The sequence below is a fragment of the Dasypus novemcinctus genome, chromosome 12 (genome assembly GCF_030445035.2).
Source record: "Dasypus novemcinctus isolate mDasNov1 chromosome 12, mDasNov1.1.hap2, whole genome shotgun sequence".
NCBI classification, from domain to species: Eukaryota; Metazoa; Chordata; class Mammalia; order Cingulata; family Dasypodidae; genus Dasypus; species Dasypus novemcinctus.
Window position 1 is genome coordinate 58,621,431 of NC_080684.1, and position 21,343 is coordinate 58,642,773.

The 21,343-nt window shown below is 35.5% G+C and overlaps 1 protein-coding gene across 15 annotated transcripts in view; it reads right to left on the reverse strand.

Annotated features, from left to right (window-relative positions):
- OSBPL8 (oxysterol binding protein like 8) overlaps positions 1–21,343 on the reverse strand; it is a 273,463-nt gene that overhangs the window by 35,244 nt on the left and 216,876 nt on the right. For all 15 annotated transcript variants that reach the window (XM_058308448.2, XM_071218964.1, XM_071218962.1 and 12 more), the window contains 9 exons: positions 21,221–21,322; positions 18,622–18,825; positions 14,315–14,399; positions 11,594–11,765; positions 6,416–6,653; positions 5,069–5,253; positions 2,589–2,670; positions 2,196–2,294; positions 369–465 (listed from right to left, as the gene is read on the reverse strand). In XM_058308448.2, the coding sequence (XP_058164431.1) occupies positions 369–465; positions 2,196–2,294; positions 2,589–2,670; positions 5,069–5,253; positions 6,416–6,653; positions 11,594–11,765; positions 14,315–14,399; positions 18,622–18,825; positions 21,221–21,322 (1,264 nt within the window). The remainder of the gene's footprint in view (positions 1–368; positions 466–2,195; positions 2,295–2,588; positions 2,671–5,068; positions 5,254–6,415; positions 6,654–11,593; positions 11,766–14,314; positions 14,400–18,621; positions 18,826–21,220; positions 21,323–21,343) is intronic.

Sequence of the window (21,343 nt, forward strand, 5' to 3'; positions counted from 1 at the left end):
CTGGGTTTGAACCGCGGACCTCCTACGTGGTAGGCTGATGCTTTTAACTGTTGAGCCAAGTCTGCTTCCCTATTCTGTCTTTTGATAGGTGGTGTTTGCAAATGAATTTCTAAATCTACCTAACTGCTGGAATCTTCCAGCCCAGTCAAGCCTTCAGCATCTGAGGAAGTGAGTCCTCTTGTCGACAGAAACATGAGTGACTTAGAAGTGAATCCAAAGTTATAAAAAGCCCATTATCCAAGTAAATATGGTATTTAAAATGACAAATTTCCAGCTGAAAACAACCTAAAGCACTATCTAAATAAAAACCCAGCAGAAACGACTACCTCCCACAAGAGAGTATGGGTTGGAGGAGGTGGGAAACTCACCATAAAATTTGGACTTAGCCAGGATACTACCACTAAGGCAAAATCCATCCTTTCGATTACTGACATAAAAAGCAGATATTGGTGGGTGATGGGATACCTATTGAACACAGGAAAAAATATAAAATAAGCATATTATTGTGCTATTATAAAAAATTTGTCTTAAAAGTGTACTCTAATAATGAGTAAGAAGTAATAATTGGTAAGTAGTAAAATTAAATATTATATAAACATTAAAAATTGATGGTTGCCATAACCAGCCACAAAGACATCCTCTAAGTCCTCTGGTATTCTGGCTTGTGTGGAAGTGACGGTATTTCATATCTGACATTATTATAAAAGATACTGCAGTTTCCAGTTTGGTGTTTCTCTTGTAGATCATTAGCTCTGGAAACTCTACGGAGAGGCCCATGTAGTGAGGAACTGAGTCTTCTTGACAACTGCCATGTGAGTGAGTTTAGAAGTGAATCTTTCACCTAATCAGATAATTACAAATCCAGCTGACATCTTGAGTGCAACCTTGTGAAAGACCCTGAGCAAGAACCACCCAGCTAAGTAGCTCCCAGATTCCTGAACCTCACTGTATAAGATAATAAATGTTTGTTGTTTTAAATCATTAAGTTTTGGTGGTAACCTGTTACGAAACAAAGAGTAACTAATAAAATGATTGCTCATCTGGATTTCTGAATAGGTGCAGGAAACTTAACAAAAGCTTGAAAAATATGCTATTTTAATAACCAATATTTCTAATATATTTATACCTCTTATTTTCTGAAATGCAGACAAAGCTAAAATCAATTAAACTCTTACCAAGCTTCCTAATTTTGTGAAGAGTTAAAGTGAATTAAAAGGCAAGGTGGTATAATCATTAATTTTTAAAAAATTAATATGGATTAGTGGTTTTAACCTGTGGTGTATCAAAACCTTTTTGGAAAAGGAATGGATTTTCAATGACACATCATTCTTACATTCGAGGTAAAAATAATCATAATAAGGGCACCTTTGTTACTGAAAGAGAATGTCATATTCTTCAAGTTTGTATGGACACGGAATAAGATTAAGAATCATAAAGATGAAAATTAAAAAAACAAGAAATATTTTCTGATTGCTTACTATTTGTATGACAAAAAGAGAGATTATGGGAGGCAGAATATGCATTCAAATAGCTAACAATTGACTTAGGGAATATTCTATAAAAAATTAAACAATATTAAGTGGTAAAATAACAGCTTAATGGATAATCACAAACAATACAGAAATTTGAGAAGGGAGGCATCACTAGGAGCTGCAGACTGTAGCCATCTGGATCATGAAGGATGAGCAGATGAGGGTTTATTTGAAGAAGAACAGTTGAGAAGAAATACTGGATGGTAGCTTAAATGTTTAAAAAGGTGAGCCAAGAAAGCACAGGATCAGGTTACTGGATTGTGAATACACAGGTTTGATAATCATGAAGGGCTCAGAAAGTCATGTAACTTGAGATAAATTTGGAAAGATATGCCAAAAAAAAAGGTCTAAAATTTGATTTTGTAGCTAGGGAACTACTGAAGAATTATAAACATGATCCCAAAAAGATGTATTAAAAGTATGATTTTGGCCAATAAAAGGGGTGGAAGAATTTTATTTTTTATCAAGAGATTCCATGATTGTAATAGTAATAATTATGAATACAGTATTTAGTAGTATTTAGTACAAAAAGGTTAAATGCTTAATGAATGTTCACTAATAAAATGGGTTAATCATCAGTAAGCCTACTGAGCTGATATGTTCTATTAAAATATTCCAATAATTTCTGAATCAGTTTTCTTCTGTAATATGCATTTATAATACCTGTTCAGCAATATAAAAAGTTTTGCTGTTTGTTCTGGGATGAATCCATAAACAACGGAAAGTCTCACCAAGTATAGGATTATATGGTTTCTTCAGTCCCTAATAAAAAAACAACACAGGCTTCAAATTATGAACATAGAAGATTCAAAATAATTTAAAACAGAAAAATGAGTTTAACTGTGTCATGTGGGAGACATCCTTTTGAAAATTTCACAATAGTAAGATTAAATTAAATTAAATTACTTCAAATATAATATAGATCTCAAATGGTCAAGTAGTTTGCAATTTTGCTAACTCAAAAAGGTACACCAACAATACAATTATTAAATTATCTAAATTCAACAAAAAATAAGGAACTCATACAAGGCTAAAGAAAGAAAATGCAAACATTACCTTTGGCTTTTTATAGAATCCTGACAAATACCATTTCACTACTTTCTTCAAACGGAAATAAGGATTTTCTTCAAGGGCAGCCCTAAAAAACAAAAGGATAAACACAAAAATATTGCAGAATACATCACAAATTCTCCTTCATATTTATCAAGCGAACAACTGTGTATGAGATATGTTTTGAAGGCAAATTCATATTTAAAATAGCAAAAATTATGTAAATCAATATCCAAGAATCATTTTCATAATCATATTTCATAGTTCCTTTACTCCCCACTTTCATTTTCTTTGGCATACCAAACAGGTCTTTCCTGAAGCAGTTTTTGGAAACTCTGCAAACCAAGGTTTCTCAACTGCTTGGTTAAGTTCCTTCTCAGTCTTGACGCTAGACAGAGGAGGCTAATGATACGCTAGTCAGAGGAGGCTGAGGATAGGGTACGTGTTAAGTGTTATATTATATGGAGGGGAGGAGAATAGGCTGTTGCGAGCCTCTCCCTTGCAAATTACCTCCCTTAACAAGTATAGGATTATACAGTTTCTCAGTCCCTGGTAAAAAACACAAGTTTCAAATCACAAATAAGGAAGACTGAAAATAATTTAAATCAATCGAAAATGATTTCTTCCATTTTTAGCCCTTAACCTCCCCTTTATTCTCTCCTTTATGTGCTGCCCACTGATTTTCCAGAGTGAACAAACTCTACCAGTATGACAGGTAATTGGAGCATAAGAAATTTTTAAAGAATATTTAGAAGCCATGACCCAGCTGTCCCCTGTCATTTTACTGTTACTGTAAATGTTGCAAAACATTAATTGTATATGTTAGAAGGGAGAACTTTTTGTAATTTTGCAGCTTATTTAATATGTCCTTTTTACATATAAAAAAGCATTTGTATTTCACAAGCATGTCTGACAGTTCAACATGGTGATTTTTGAAGAAAAAATGTGGGATGGAAGAGGGTAGGCTAAGCCTGCTGACAATTAAGACTATGAAGTGTGTCAATTTCCCCAAATTAAAAAGTGTACTTTTCTGGAGTAACAATCCTCTTTTTACTTTCCTTCTATCTTGTCTTAAATTCTCTATGTAAGTTTATTTTAAATTTTACATATAGATAGCTCAAAACTCAAAGCAATATAAAAAAGCATACATTGTTTTGCTATTGACCCATCTCTCCATACTGCTGCTACTTAACTCCTACAGGTAACCATCTTCTGGTTTCCTCTTCTTTTTACTTTTTAACAGCTTTCTTTAAGCATAAACAAGCAGATATAAATATGTAGTCTTCTTTTTCTTCCCTTTCTAAAACAAGTGGCATACTATATATGCTGTTCTGTGCCTTGCTTTTTTCACACACCTGTGCACACACACACACATAATCCCGGAGGTCCATCCACATCAGTTTATGCAGTTCTCCTTAGGTGTGGATATACCATACTTAATTTAGTCCATTATAATTGGACATTTGGATTATATTCAGCCTCTCAACTATTAAGAACCATGCTGCAACAATCTTGTATATATCCACTTTGCACATGTATAATTATATCTGTAGGAATGATTCCCAGCAGTGGGATTACTGAAACAAACTATGAATGTATCTATAATTTTGATAAATACTGCTAGATCTCCTCAGAAAGCCTTGTGCTAATTTGTATCTCCTATTAGTAGTATATGGGAGTGCCTGTTGCTTTCCCCCAGTTTATCAATTATCTTTTGACTCAGTTTATGATTTTTTTTGCAGTTTTCATTAATGCAACTAATAGAAACTGAATACAGAAATTGATACAAATTCTAAATATCAGCTCATAATGCCAGCCAGATCTTTCTATCTTAGAAAACACTATGTATTTAAACACCACTGCACCAGAAAAGGGGGTATCAGGTGAGACTTCTAAAGGTGAGTACAAAGTTGCTATCTTTTTCTGGTTCACCAGGAAACTCTTGGGACAGAGGTGAATAGCCCCTTTCTCCACTCCTTTATGCCTGCATTCTTCAGAATCACATCTGAGAACAGCTGGCAGGAAGAAAAGTGAAGGTGAGAGTGGGGATTTATGCCAACAGCCAGCGTCCAGAGGGGTGTTGTAGTTGTGGTAAGTTGCACATGCTTCACAAGCACGCACAGCTGACAGGTATAAACAGAAGCACAGGTGCCAGGATGGAACATTAATGTGGGCTTGAGTGGGGAAGAACAAATAGGCTGCAGGGAAGCCTATGAAATAAGTATTATTGGGTGAGGGATAGAGTTCCGATCTTCCTCAAGTTTGTGATCTCTCAATTCAATTTCATAAATGGAAAGATAGCAAATTATTAATATTATTCTAATTAAAATAGTCTTATTACTTTTAACTAAGGAAATGGTGAAAAAGAGGGAGTAATATTTCATTAGGGTCTGATTTGGGCAAGGCAAAACCACTGAAAATGGCCCTGTGGAGAACCTCTAACACCACGAAACATCTTTTATTTCAAGAAATAAGAAACTACTTACTCAGATAGGAAATCTGCATGGTAGTAGTAATCTGAAAGTTTATCCAGGAAAGAACGAGGTTCTAAAATAAATGTAGGCAAAACCACCCTGGACAGGTCCATGCCAGGACGAACTTGTTTCAGCAGTGTCCAAATAAGACTTTTGTTTTCTTCAGACACAGTTTCTGTTTGAGAAGCCTCACCTGCCTTTAGCAATTGACAACAACAACAAAAAGCTGAAATACTGTATTTGTTTCAGACACAAAGATATGTAGACAAGATAGCTAATGTTTAAAATATGTATTCTCCCCAGGACTATTTCTAGCATACTTAATATGTGGCAATAACCTATTAACTAATAAATAATGTCTACAGCTATAAATTTTAGATAAAAAGGGTAGTTGCAAGAGACATCAAAGTGACTGATACAAAAGATCCACTACAAAAAACATTACACCCTATTATTCTTACTAAATTCTAAGGACTAGCAACAAGAAAGTGTAATAAAAAGAAAAAAAACCCAAGAAAGTTAAAAACTCATGTTTACTTGCAATTTACTTTGCACCTAGCAATGACATCAAGAGGTATCTAAGTCAATAGCAAACTTGAAGAAAATGTCAACTTTAAATTTAATAGAATACACATTGGCATACATGTGAGTATACATGTTTTGTTATTTATAAATCCTAATATATTTCAAATGTATGTGTTAGAGGTTTGCAATTATTAACAAGCTGTAGCTCAGTTTCCCCTGGTACGCACTGGGGAAAGGCTAACCCCATCCCCCACAAGCCTATGTGTCTAAGGGCACAGCACTTCCACACAGGTTAAATAAAGAAATCACATAGAGACGGGAGTAAAGGGAAATGGAAACCTTCCCTATCTACATATCAGAGGGAAATAAAATTCCTACAGAACAAAGAAACATCTGCTCCTGCAGCATTCCAAGAAACCATAACTCCCTAACCCACTATCTTCTAGGCACTATCAGGAAAAATGTTCACCTCTAGGGCTTCCTATTGGCTGCTGTACTTCACTTGGACCCTCAACCCCCTCCCACCAACTATCATTTCCCTGCCTAGGAAAGTTCTGTATAAATTCAAGTTCCCCCCCCCCCCAAGGGGAGTGGGGGGGGCTGAAGTCTGTTCTACCCCCTCTGTTGGGAGAGCTTCTCAATAAATTCTTTGCTTATCGTCAATCAGTCTCCGTGTCCCAGTAAGCACCGTATTTTCTCCAACAGTATGCAACTTTTAAAATAAAATAGGTGTCATAAATATTTTCAGGAAATAAAGCAATAATATCTTCATTTTCATCAGAAAATTCCCAAGAACTGGAAAATCAAAATTTCTAAAAAAGAATAGGTTTTTACCTCTCCAAGTTCTTCATGGCTCTGTTCAGTGTAGGTAGTCTCCTTTAAAAGCTCAACAGGCTCGGGTTCGATATACGAGTCATCCTGCCTTTCTGAAGTGTCTGTATCACTTTCTTCACTTTTCCCCATCACCTCATTGTCAGACTCGTCATGCTCCTGATCATTTTCTTTATCAGATTTATCAGAATACATATCTTGGTCCTTATAATGCTGTCGTTCAATTTCACTATCATTTAATCTTAGGGAAAAGAATTATTAGGAGAATATCAAAGGAGGTTAAATAAGAATGATAGGTAGCATTTATTGAGATTTTATTATGTGCCAGGTACTGTTCTAAGTGTTTATATAGTTTTAACTCATTTAATCTTCTAAATAACCTAGGAGATGGGTAATATTATTATTCTCATTTTCCATATCAGTAAACACTGAGGTACAGAAGTTAAATACAAACCTGGGGAAAAAAAGATGACACTTTGAGCTCTTTCTTCTCTATCATTTCAGGCTACAATCTTCCAAGAACAACATTTTAGAATATTTCTTCTAGATTTTTTTTTTTTAAGATTTATTTTGTCTTTCCACACTCTCTCATTTTTTGCATTTGCTGTCTGTTCACCTTCTTTTGTTTCTTTAGGAGGCACCGGGAACCAAACCTGGGACTTCTGATGTGGGAGGGAGGCAACTAATTGCTTAAGCCATCTCTGTTCCCTGTTTTGTGGCATCTCTTGTTATGTTTTTCCTCTTGTGTCTCTTGTTGCATCAGCTCACCATGGCCATCCGGCTTGTTCTCTGTTAGGAGGCACCAGGAACCTCTGCTCCCTGCTTTGTTGGTCTCTCATTATGTTTTTCTTCTTGTGTCTCTTGTTGCATCATCTTGTTGTGTCAGCTTGCCATGCCTGCCCATTGCACCAGCTCAGTTCTATAGGAGCCACCAGGCACTGAACCATGGACCTGCCATGTGGTAGGCAGGAGCCCAATTACTTGAGCCACATCTGCTTCCCTAGGTATTTTTTTATTAGTTTCACAAACATTTTTTTTCAAACTTTTTTTTTTAAGATTTATTTTTTTAAATTTATTTCTCTCCCCTCCCCACCCCCATTAGTCTGCTCTCTGTGTCCATTCGCTGCGTGTTCTTCTGTGTCCACTTGCATTCTTGTCAGACAGCACCAGGAATCTGTGTCTCTTTTTGTTGTGTCATCTCACTGCACAGCTCTTTGTGCGTGCAGCGCCACTCCTGGGTGGGCTGTGCTTTTATCACAAGGGGCGGCTCTTGCAGGGTGCACTCCTTGTGCGTGGGGCACCCCTATGTGGGTGGCACCCCTGCATGGCATGGCATTCCTTGCGTGCAGCAGCACTGCACATGGGCCAGCTCGCCACATGGGCCAGAAGGCCCTGGGTACCGAGCCCTGGACCTCCTATATGGTAGGCAGATACTCTATCAGTTGAGCCACATCCGCTTCCCTACATCATTTTTCAATCAGCCTCACTCACTGTCACTTCTGGTTTAAATAAAAACTCAAAACCCAAGTTCACCAAATTCTCAAGTGAACTCAAATGAATTATAACTCCCTACTTGTAAACGTCTCTAAAATCACCCAAAATAAGGCCAGGAATAAGATGGGAAAATGCAAAAGGTAAGGAATTCTAGCATACATCTTAAGTCAATCCTATTTAATGTTTGACTGATGGCTTAATCTTGGAGGAAAATTTCAGGAGGAACTGGAAATGGAAATTTCAGCTTAAAGAAATTGACTGACAGTCAAACTGTTAAGTTCTCCAATGTCCAATCCTATTCTTACTTAAAGTGATTCATTTGTACAGAAGGGGAGCTATTTTTAAAAACCCACTTCCAGAATCAAATATTTTTTATAAATTTCTTATTTAAGAAAGTTTCTGTAGAGTTTATTTAGTATAAAAATCTTATAGAGATGAACACAAAAGTACTTTACAAATGGATAAATGGAGCTACTATATAATTGATATTTTAACAATGTTGAGATAGGTAATGGAGCAGAAAAGAGGTAGTATTTGGTTCCCATTTTAGTCTCTATTTTTTCAAAATCTTCATTTGTTTGGGTTTCAACCATGAGATTTCTAAGAGAAATTCATTTTCATAGTATTATTTTCTTTCTTTCTCCTTACAAGCATATATGTTTAAGAAGTAGTCTAAAATTTCAAACTGTTTTCTTAACATCTTTTCTCTCTTTAACCTCTTACTATCTGTTTTTTACTCTCCCCAATCCACTAAATCTGTTCCCTTCAAAGGTCACCAATGCAAACAAGTGTAGCTCAGTGGTTGAGTGCCTGCTTCACATGTACATGATCCCTGGCTCAATCCCCAGTACTTATTAAAAAAAAGAAAAGAAAAAAGAACGGTCACCAATGATGGCTTGCTAAGTCCAAAGGCATTGTCTAATCTTCACCTCTTGTGACTTCTCTGCATCACTGGACTTTGATGACAATTATTTTCCTTGAAATTTTCATTGCTTGGGTGCCATGTTATTGCGGTTCTACTTTTTGAGCTCTTCTGTCCCTCTTACTTCATCCCATCCTTTAGATATTCCATTTCCTTGGCCCTCTTTTTCTCTATCCTTTCCTCCTTTGGCAAACTTCTCAATTTCATGGTTTCACCATGATTCCTATCTGATGATTTCCAAACCCATGAATTCAGCAGTAATCTTCAAACCTGTGTTTTTAAATGCTTGGCTCACATCTTCACCTGTATGTCCTGGAACCACCTCATCTTCAACATGCCCAATATTCAATAAATCATCAACTAATCTTACAAACACAACTTTGTTCTATTACCATCTATTACCATCATCACTCAGGATTCAAATTTGGGAATCTTCTTTAACTTCACACACTCCCTGTTACTGACATCTAAGCAGACTGTAAATCTCTGAAGAGCAGAGCCTGCTTCTCTCTCTTTCTCTCCCATCTCTGTATCAGATCCTAGCTCATTTTCTGGTTCAATCCCCAGTACTTATAAAAAAAAGAAAAAAGAAAAAAAAAAGAACAAAATAAACACACAGCTGAATGAATTTTTATTAAACCTCTCATATCAATCCCCTACTCTCATTTTTTAAGAGTTGCCACTCCATTTTAGACTCTCATTAGTAGTCATCTGAGACTATTATAACTGCTTCCTATTGAGTCTCTTTACTCTTCAAATAATGTTATACATTAATCTTCCTCATATCCCTTTCCACTACCCATAGAGTAAAATCCAAACTTCTCAACATGGCATTAAATTTCCCAACATTATTTTCTACAACTTGTCCTTCCTCTACCCTTGTTTTTTTTTTCCTTTTTTTTAAGATTTATTTATTTATTTATTTCTCTCCCCTTTTACCCACCCCCAATCCCCCGCCCCAGTTTTCTGTTCTCTGTGTCTATTTGCTGCGTGTTCTTTGTCCGCTTCTGTTGTTGTCAGCGGCCTGGGAATCTGTGTTTCTTTTTGTTGCCTCATCTTATCGTATCAGCTCTCTATGTGTGCAGTGCCATTCCTGGGCAGGCTGCACTTTCTTTCGCGTTGGGTGGCTCTCCTTATGGGACGCACTCCTTGCATGTGGCGCTCTTCTGTGCGGGGGCTCCCCTGCGTGGCATGGCACTCCTTGCACACATCAGCACTGCATGTGGGCCAGTTCCATATAGATCAAGGAGGCCCAGGGTTTGAACCGCAGACTTCCCATGTGGTAGATGGACGCCCTAACCACTGGCCCAGGTCCGCTTCCCTACCCTTGTTTTCTTATGTTTAACTCTTAAGCCAAACTGAACTATTCATTATTCTTCATATCCACCCTCACATTCCCAAGTTTTCCCCAACTTTTGTGGCATGTTGATTTTTTGCTTGTAATATCCTTTTCTTTTCAAATATCCCAAAAAACAAAACAAAACAAAAAACAAACCAATAAACAAACAAACCACCCTGCAAGGGTCACATAAAATGCCAACTTTCACATTAAGCTTCCCCTGATTTCACAGTCAGACATGATGTTTTCCTCCTCTAAATTGTCCTGATTCTGTACATACCCTAAAACATTTATCTGCTTATGTCCTTCTTATCTCCCCACTATTTATATCTGCTTGGCACTTTATAGGATTCAAACAAACAAAAAAGATTTGCCCAATATCACATAGCTAAAACATGGTGACACAAGACTAACATTTAGGATCATAGATCATATCTAATTCATCTCCCTATTTGAAGTGTACCTGACACAGCATCTTATACAGAAAAGAGGCTTAAAAAATTTTAATGAAAAATTTACGAAGTCACTAAATTTGCTTAAATCCCCAAACAGAATTTAAATGGAATATTTATAGTTAAGAGTTTCAATGACTAATCCAAGGAAAATATCTTGGGAGGAAGCCCCACAAATATCTATTCCTATATCAATTACCCTGTTACCACCCCCCCCAATCCTATTCAGCCTCTAGTTACTTGGGATTAAGATAAATCTCCAGATTGTAGTTCAGCAAATAAAGTATATAAAGGGTCAGATAATGGAAATTTTGAGAGACAGAGAGAAAAAACTGTTTCGTTTAGGTTAGATGGAGAAGAGGAGCAGCCATGTAGCCTTGAGAAGAGTAACTCTATTCTGATGGGAATAAACAGTTGCAGAGCAGATGCTAGGGCCGCATAAAGGGAGGAAAAGAGAAAGTCTAATTTATTTTTTAACAAAGGAACAAGAGATCTGAATCTCAACAAAGTCTGCACTGCTGCCCAGTTTTCTGGGCACCATTGTTTAAAAAGTACTATAGCAGTGCAACAGTAGGACAGATTATATCTTATTGTTATGAGACAGAAAAGTCTTCATATATGATGTAATAGTTAAAATTGGTCTTGAAGAATAAATAGGATTATGACAGGAGAAAAGAGCAAGGAGAAGTAGAAATTATTCAAAATGGAAGGAAGACCATGTAGAAAGGCATGGTAGATAGTGAGTATGGGTGTATTTGGGAAAGAACAATAATTCATATTGGCTGGAATAAGGAAATATTTCTACACCTGATCATAGCAACTAAATAAATTAAAAACCAGGCCTTAGGCCATATCATGGGAAGAAGACAGAAAAATTTCAGTATCAAATACACTACTAGATTCTAGGCCTGCCAGCTAACATAATGAATAACGTGGTCTCTAAAATAACCAAATTAGTGGCAATATCTACTTACTGGAAGTTGTCACCACTGTGGAGATTGTTAGCACGTAATAAGCCATACAAAGTCACATGTGTGCTCTCTGATGAAATGCTCAGGTCATGTTCTTTTCCTTCCCTGATCATCGTACGTTTAAGAAGACTAGAACATTTCAAAGCCAACTCCAAAGCATCCATCCAGCACCTGCCTAGAAGAACACATATTCATCAATAGTAAAATTTTAAGAAATTACAAAAATTAGCATCTATCATAATTTAGCAATGTTAGCTTTAAACGTACTATTCATTTCTTTGAGAAACATGCACGGAAAAGTTAATTTGAACATAAACATTTATTTAAAATAATACATTGTTTATTTTAAAATTTCATGTAGAAATAGTGTTAAGGTACTTAGGAAAAATTTTCTTTCTTGGAATGATTAATAGGTATAAGAAGAAACCAAAGAGCTCACTTTCTCCTATAGTATAAAAGATTTAAGATAGGTGTGCTAGTATTTCTTAATGCAATCTTTCAGTTTAAAAAATGCTTATTAGACAAATGCAAGAGTGTCATTCTATGAGCTACAGCAGATGTACATTACTATTGCAGAGTAGTGGGAATGTGGAGAAGTATGGGAAAACTATAACTGGTGTGACCTACCAACTGTGGTTAACAGCAATATTATAATATTCTTGCATCAATGCCAAAGATGTACTGTGCTGATAATGGATGTGTATGGAAAAAGTATGTCAAATGTACACTACGGACCATGGTTGGTGGTAACAGTCTGATGATATTATCTCATAATCTGTAACAAGTGTTCCACCACTGTGGAATGTCGGTGAAGGGGTGTTGTATGGCAATTCTACAAATGTGTATGGCTGTTTTGTAAGTTCACAACCTCTTTAATAAAACCATATTTTAAAAATATAGGGTGGGTTGGGGGAAAAATACATCAAACATAAGATAGAAACTAAAGCTAGTAGTAATATTTTGACGATAATCTTGCATAGTTTGAAAAAAATGTTTCACAACAGGGAAGCAGATTTGGCTCAACTGATAGAGCATCTGCCTACACTAATCAACCACATGGGAGGTCCAGGGTTCAAAACCAGGGCCTCCTGACCTGTGTGGTGAGCTGGGTAACGCACAGTGCTGATGTGCGCAAGACGTCCCATGCCACACAGGGGTGTCCCCCGCATAGGGGAGTCCAACATGCTATGAGTGTGCCCCGAAAGGAGAGCTGCCCCGAGGGAAAAAAGTGCAGCCTGCCCAGGAGTGGTGCCACACACATGGAGAGCTGACACAGCAAGACAAAGCAACAAAAAAAAGAGACACAGATTCCCAGTGCTGCTGACAAGAATATAAATGGACACAGAAGAACACACAGTGAATGGACATAGAGAGCAGACAAATGGGGGTGAAAGGGGGGGAGGGGAGAGAAATAAATAAAAAATAAATCCTTAAAAAAAAGTTTCATAACAAGGCAAAGTGTTGGTGGAGGGGTGCTGTATGAGACACCTGTATGATGTTATGTATGTCTATTTTATAAATTAACAATCTTTACTATACTCTTATTGTTTATTCATGTTAATGTATGAATGTTATACACTTCAATAAAAATATATTTTAAAAATTCAGTAAGAGAACAGAAAGGTAAAAGTATTAATAAAATGACAATAATAATCTTTAAAATGCCTATTGTGCAGCATATTGACTGCATCAGAAAGTACATGTAATTTAAAATAAATATACTTTATTTTTAAAACCTTGGAACATTAACATGCAGCATAGTTTGAAGGTACAAAAAGTTACATGAAGTATACGGATGAGACTATGTTTCTACTATAAACAGACTATATGAAATAATGTTTCATTGTTGATAGGAGCTCTATATCCAGGTTTAGTATCCATTTTATTTATATATATGAACAATTTTCAAGTCAGGAAAATGCTCGTTCAATTATTGTCATTACTGCCATATTAGTTAACAGAAGCATTAATAACTTCATTATTTTGAGTTAAAAATTAGAACTGTATTTGCAGAGACAAATGTTAATTGCTTTTTAAATTCATATATACTTTTCAAAATCTGCTGGAAATATAAGTCAAGTAAAAATATTTTCAAACCAAAAGCTGTGCCTGTGATATTTTAATTTTAAAAAGAATAATCTGATAAAAGTAAACTTTAAAAGGTTACAAGATTCCCCAGGTTAAGTTCATCTAAACTATGAAACAAAAATGAGGGAAAAGACCACTATCAAATATTTAGGTTCTGAACTTATCTTATTTTCATATAAACTGGTTTTGCACTTCCCACATTTGCCTTAGGAATAAAGTTATTGGGTGCAGAATAAAATAGTTTATACTTGAATGTCTTTCTATGCAAAAAACAAAAACAGGGTATGTGTGTCTTCTAAATATTAATATTTAAAATGTAAATAGTATTATATGTATAGCTAAAAGAAAAAAATATGCTAATACAGAGACACTAATCAAATTAAAAAGTTGTTAATATGTCAATGGAGGACAGAGAAGAAAACTCCAAGATGTGACTCATATAACTCAATTATACAATGCTTCCTTTCTATCAGACTTCTGTATGTCTATTGAGTTAATGATACATTTAATATTCTAAGCTATTTATAATTAGGATGCTTCTGCTACAAATGCCATTCTAAAGATAGGCTTACTGAAGGATAAAATAAACCCTTAAAAATGAGGACCAAAATTTGATGAATCAAAAACTGTATTTACCATCTGACTCTGAAGTAGCTCGGATGATCAAATAACTGCTAGGTAAGGGCTGCGTTATGGATCCAACTGCTTCACCTTTTGGACCCTTAATAACAAAATAAACAAACAATATGCAATAAGACATCAATTTTATATTATTCGTTATTATCTGTAATGGTTTAAAGTTAATTATTATTATAATTTAAAAACAAACAAGCTAATAAAGATGAAAAAGGGTTCCACTCTTCTGTAATCTGGTACTCAGTGTGACTGAGTTAGACTCAGCAGTGGTTTCTCTATGCATGACTCTTCTGTCCTTCTATTTGAACCTATAATTAGTACTAGAGTTGGTAGGTGTACATCCAAGGGACTTAAATCCTTGGGCTATCCATGTGCCAGCTGAGCCCTGAATCTCAACAGAGTTGCAACACCTACTCTCCAGTTCAATGGACTCACCCAGGACAACTAAAAGGGAGGAGATGATGGACAAGCAACATACCAAGTAACCAAGAGTGCCTATAACTGCAAGCAAGAGTGTCCCATCTATTGGATGTATGGGATTGAAACCTCCCTCAATTAATGGTGGAGTGGGCATCACCATCCCAGATTCCTCAGGATTGGGAAACAACTATGGACTAAAACTTACTAGTATTCTACTATAGACTACTTGTGAATGGAGCATTGGAAGAAATACCATTGTTGTGGACGTAATGACCCATAGATGTTCTGGAGTTAGGGAGAGGGGAAAAACAGGTGTAATGGAGGCATTTTGGGGATTTGGGAATCATCTGAATGACAGTATAATGAGAGATACAGGGCATTATATATCTGGCTATAACCTACAGAGTAGAATGGGAGAGAGTGTAAATGACAATGTAAACTATAATCCAAGATTAGTGGCAATGCTCCAAAGTGTGTTTATCAATTGCAATGACTGTACCACACTGATGAAAGATTTTGCTAATGTGGGAAAATGTGGGAGGTGTGGGGAGTGGGGCATATGGGAATTCCCTGTATATTCTCTGTAACATTTATGTGATTGAAATATATTTAATAAAAAAAAGTGGAAAAAAAAGGTTCCACTCTAATTTCATCCTTCTTGAGAAAGCAACTGTTAAGTGTTAGGGAGAGTTTTCCTCCTCCAACAAATATACCTCCTTAACAGAAAACTGAACTGATAATTATTGGATAAAATTATCCCTACATTTAATATATTATTCATATATTAAAGAGAGCCTGAAATTTACCATCCTAGACAAATTTTAATTTTAACAGTGAATACCCATCCCACAGATATTGTAAAGTAAGAAATACTAAATTTTTAGAAGCCTAAAGCAAACAGCTGTAAATACAGCCATAATTTATAAGAAAAAGAGAAACGAATTTTGACTGGATCTAGGAAAAATAAATCTTTCCCCATTTTATAACCAATGATATACTTGATTTCAAAGACCTACTACAAAAACTAGTTTTGTTTTTCCACAAATAGGAAGGGAAAAGGAATGTTGGCTGTAATTATTTGATTTAGAAGTATATAGCACTAAGAACTCCATAGTATTTAGTATTACAAAGGTCAAATATAAGTGGACAGTCCTCATCTGGAAAGAAAATCTGAGGATTAATTTACAGTAGAATTTTGATAGAAAAGGCATAAATTTTTGGCAAAGTTTTGAAAAGATTCTTTAAAGTGACCAGATCAAAAAATGAAACGGATTTTTTTTTTTTAAGGTACTGGGGCTGGGGATTAAACGGTACTCAACTGCTGAACCACATCAGCTCCCCTGAGTTATTTTTATTGTTTTTTTGTGTTGTTGTTTGTTTCTGTTTTTTTTAAGGAAGCACCAGGGACTGAACCTGGGACCTCTCATGTTGGAAGGAGACTCTCAACCACTTGAGACACATTCACTCCAATAAAATGGATTTTAAGAAGCATACACATCAGGAAGTAAAGATGCAGATTCAAAATTTAAAGGTCAATAAAAAATAGTATGCCTCTAACTAATCCTGTAATATACTTGGGTATTTTCAAATAGCACTGTAATTTATGGGCCAGTTCCTTGATCTAGACTAGAATAGCACCTAAAGTAAGCTTGCCTGGGTCTCAATCCTTGCTCCCTACTCGAAATATTTTATATATAATCTTTCTTTAAGCCTCAATCTTTTTATCTGTATAGAGGAGGACAATATTATCTTCCTAAAAAGAAATGAGAATTAAATAAAAAAGTCCAGGTAAAATGCTCACAACAGTACCTGACACATAGTAAGAACTTATAAACATTATTATTTCTTAATCTCAGACGCCGACTTTCAAAACAACATCCTAAGTAGGTTTTGCTACTGGAAATATTCTGATATTTATTTAGTTCCTTTCCTTTCCCCCAATATTTGGATAATTTCCCTTCCTTTCCCCCAATATTTGGAATTCAATCAACCAGACATGTTAAAAATATTTTAATGATTTAAAAATTCATTATAAATTCTTACAATTCTTAAGAGTAGTTTTTAGAGGTTCCCTCTCACTAGGTTTGCAGTAATTCACATGCTTTGACTCAGTTCCCCTTGATATGCATTGAGGAAAGACAAGTCCCCCCCACCCGTAAACCTACATGTCTGAGAGCATGGCACTTCCCCAAAAGTTGAACAAAGAAATCACGTGGAAACAGGAGTAAAAGGAGATAGAGACCCTCATTCCCTTCAGATCAAAGTGACGCCAGCTCCTCCAAGTACTCCAAGAAAACAGAAGTCCCTAAGCCACTACCTTCTAGCCATACAAGGGAAAATTTTCACCTCTAGGGCTTGCTATTGGCCCATGCACTTCACATGGACCTTCTCTCAACCCCCTCCCACTGACTATCATTTTCCCGCCTAGGAAAGTACTGTATAAATTCAAATCCCCCTCTTCCAGAAGTGGGCTGAAGTCTATTCCTCAGACCCCCTCTGTTGGGGGAGCGTCTCAATAAATTTCATATCAGTCTCTGTGTCCCAGCGAGCGCCGTTTTTCTCCAACAGTGTAAGAAGAATAAAAGAACATATGTTATACACTAAAGATTTTTAAAGTAATTTTCACCTAAGAATCACATGATACATAACTATTAAGAGTTTTTCTGGGTTAAACTCTTTCTCCTTTGGGAAATAACTAATCACAGAATAGAATTCATTCTGTAATCTGAAATTTATTCCTGCTATGACTCCAGGCTACAGAAATAAGGGTAAAAATCCAAGGTCCTTTAATATGTGAATGTATGCTACCTAATTATGCAATGCATGGAAACAACAACAAAGAGCTGAAACTGCTTTTAGCTAGCCAAAATATCAGTTCAGTAGTTCTCCTTAAAGAAGGAATAAAGTTACATTGCTCTTCTTAGAAACTAAAGCAATTACTATTTTGAAAAAAACTTAAACTAGGCTCAGAATTACTTGGTAATCAATCAAATATGGCATTTCTATTTTTCTGCTTAGATTTCTGCTTTTATAACATGAGTAATCACAGCAATGCTTAAAATTTTTTTTTAATTAAAAAAGCTTTTTAGATTACATTACATAAATGTTACATCGAAATATAGGGGATTCCCATATACCCCCCACCTCCTAGCAATGCTTTTTAGTCACAAAAACACTAGAGCTCCACAGAGTATAAACTATAACATAAACTACAATCCACACTCAGTGCCAATACTTCAATATGTGTTCATCAATTGTAACAAACATACCACATTAATGAAGGATATTGTTAATGTGGGAAAGTGTGGGAGGGGTAGGGAGTGGGGCATATGGGAATTCCCTATATTTTTTATGTAACATTTATGTAATTTAAAGCATTTGTTGAAAAGTGTTATTAAACAACAACAACAACAGTAAATAGTATTGCATCTGATTACAAGGCTTCCTATCTCAAGTTTATATCACTACAGTAAAGAACCTATCCCTCTCCCTCTCAAATAAATGGCAGTTTGTATTCTAGGGGACCTTACAGTTTTGAAGCATTCACAGTAAATATAATGTTACAAAGCAAACTTAGTACAAATTCAAAACAACATATTACATACTGAATGCCCAAGGATAAAAGAGAAAACAAGGTGCAAAATAAGTTTGGGAAACATTTCCTGGAGAAATTTTTTAAGTTAGATCTTCAAGGAAAACAAAGCCTTTCAGTGGACATTTCATTGTGGGTAGAGATAGAAAAGGCAATAAGGCTCTTGAAAAGAAAGGCAAATTTAGGAATCCTGGCAGAGGCCAGCAATCATTAGATGAAGTGATTTATTTTTTTTCAATCCTTCTAATAGATTGTCATCCTTACTTGTTAACCTATACAATAAATACTTACTTACCTTGACTGCCCAAATAGATTGCTCCAAAGGGTGGAACAGTTTGAAACAAAAGCCATCCTTTTTTGATGGACGCTCGATGATTTCACAGGCATTCAGGAGGACTGTTCCTACCCATTGACCATTTTTTTGGGTTTTGTAGATTAGTAGCACCCCGGGTTTCAACACACACCACAGCTTGGTCCAACTCTTTAGCGTACCACGGATCTACAGAAGATAAGAAATAAAGTTCAGTTTTTCTCTTTTTGTTCAACAGGAAATACACCAAATAATGGCAAACAATGTTTTAATTTAAATTTTCCATAAAATGTACATTTTAGATTCAATAGATTTTTAAAAATTAGCCACTAAACAGCAAGCACTGCAAATAAAGATGAGTATGACATGACTTCTGCCTCTGAGAAACTAAATTTTAGTGAAAGTTTGGCCAACTGTTCCAAAATAATGTAATAAGTAAAATAGTTTTCTGTATCTCCCTAAACAGGTTAGGACCTGTTTAAGATATACTCTTCTAGTACCAAGATTCAATTCCTCATAGCATTCATCACAGCTGTAATATTATTTGTGTGAGTAAATGATTATTTTACCTTATAATTTTCTTTTCCCTGTACCATTGAATCAGAAGTGCTGAAAACAATACGTGGCATACACTAGGCATTCCCTAAATATTTGGTGAATGGTAGACAGAGGGAAGAATCTCTTCCTACTTAGCCCCTAAAATTATCTTCTCTAGATTACTTTGTTCTTAGAGTACCACAAAAATTTCTTGGGGCAAGTTTTTATTTTTTAATGTTTTTTTTTTTTTTAAAAGATACATAGATTATATAAAACGTTACATAAAAAAATATAGGGGATGCCCATATGCCCCACTCCCCACACTTCCCACTTTTCCCACATTAACAACTTCTTTCATTAGTGTGGTATATTCATTGCAATTGATGAACACATCTTGGAACATTGCCACACAGCATGGATTATAGTTCATATTGTAATTTACACTCTGTCCCACTCCATTCTTAGGTTATGGCAGGATATATAATCTCCTATATCTGTCTTTATAATGTCATTCAGGACAATTCCAAGTCCCATTGTGGGAAGTTTTAAAATACAAGTTATATGAATCTCTCTTTGCACTTGTAAAACACGTACAATTTTAGGGTTTAATACTATGTCAATAATCAGTTGACAGCTAGTTTTTCCTATCAATTTCAACTTCTGTAATCCATATGCAAGTCTGAGTTCACAATACTGAAAAGGAAGTTAATATAATATTTAGATTAAAAAGAATTATTCTTTTATTTACTGTAAAACATCTGTTCTCTCAATGCACTCAGATGAATTAAGAAATAATTCAAGTGATACTGAGTGCCTGCTTCCCATGTTTGAGGTCCCAGGTTTGATCCCTGGTACCTCCTAAAACAAATGAAAAACCAACTCTCATTGGGAAGCAGATGTAGCTCAGTGATTGAGCACCTGCTTCCCATGTATGTGTTCTTCTGTTATCTTCTAAAAAAGAGAGAGAAAGCAAGAGAGAGCTCCCCCCATTACCTCAATAGTAGCTATATTACAGGAACTTTAAAGAAAATTTTAAAAAGAAGGAGTCTGTAGTTAGGTATGAAGAAAAAAGAAAATGTTTAAGAAAAAGTATGTGTGTATATAGGAGATGAAAAGACAAGAGAAGTGAAAAGGAAGAGTCACCTTACTTAAGATAATGTTTTGAATCTTGGAGATGGAATAGAACATAGATAGTGAGTTATCAGAATGGGCGTATGGTTTAGGAAGTTAGCCAGGGAATGTGTTAGAGACGTATGAAGGGACAACTGGGGAAATTCAATATTAAAACGGGCAGGTTTAGTTCTGAAAACCCACATGAGATCTGGAACTTTCTTCTAAGTGGAGCCAACCTAAGTCAGAAGGTGTTTTTAATGAAAGACTGAAGAAGTTTCTCTTATTACTTGAATGGCCAAGGAAACTTATTTTTCAGTAAGAGAGCTTCAATTCAGAATGGCTATTAGGTTGTAGGCCTTATCAACTTATGGGAAAAGAGGTAAGCTTTCAGGGATGGGGTAATAATACTTAGGTGAATGTCAGATACTAAAGCTTTCTGAGAGTCAGGGTCTTACAAGAGCACTCTTAAAGTTAGCATTCTAAGTCTCAAAGATTCCTACCAGGCACTCTTCAAATAAAAATGAGAAAGAGAATAAAGTGACTGGGATGAGAGAAAAGGAAATAAAAATAAATGGAAATAATCAGAGGCAGAAAGAATAGGGCATGAAGACAGTAATATGTATATTTGTCTGAAAATAAATGCTTTTCAAATTATAACTTTTATATTAACTTTGTATGATCTCTTCTCAATAATACATATATCAAACCTATTATAATAATGATTTGAATAAGAAACAAAATATTTTTTACAGCATATTAGACAACATAATGCCACACAAATCAAACTTTTTAAAAGAACTGCTATACATATTCAATGCCATTGTCAAGTGAGACAATAGGAGTTGTTTTTTTTGCCTTGTGGGCTTTTAGGTACACTCCTATTCCAGTAGGTAAACATCCAACAATCTGAATTCAAAATTCAATACACACTGACCTTCAACCAATCAGCCATAACAATAACAGAAGGATCTGTGATTGTGCTGAGTAACTCCTTCGTGGCTCTTTTCTTTTCTTCTCGGTAATTTTTCTTTTGTACCTATTTTATAAAAATAATAAA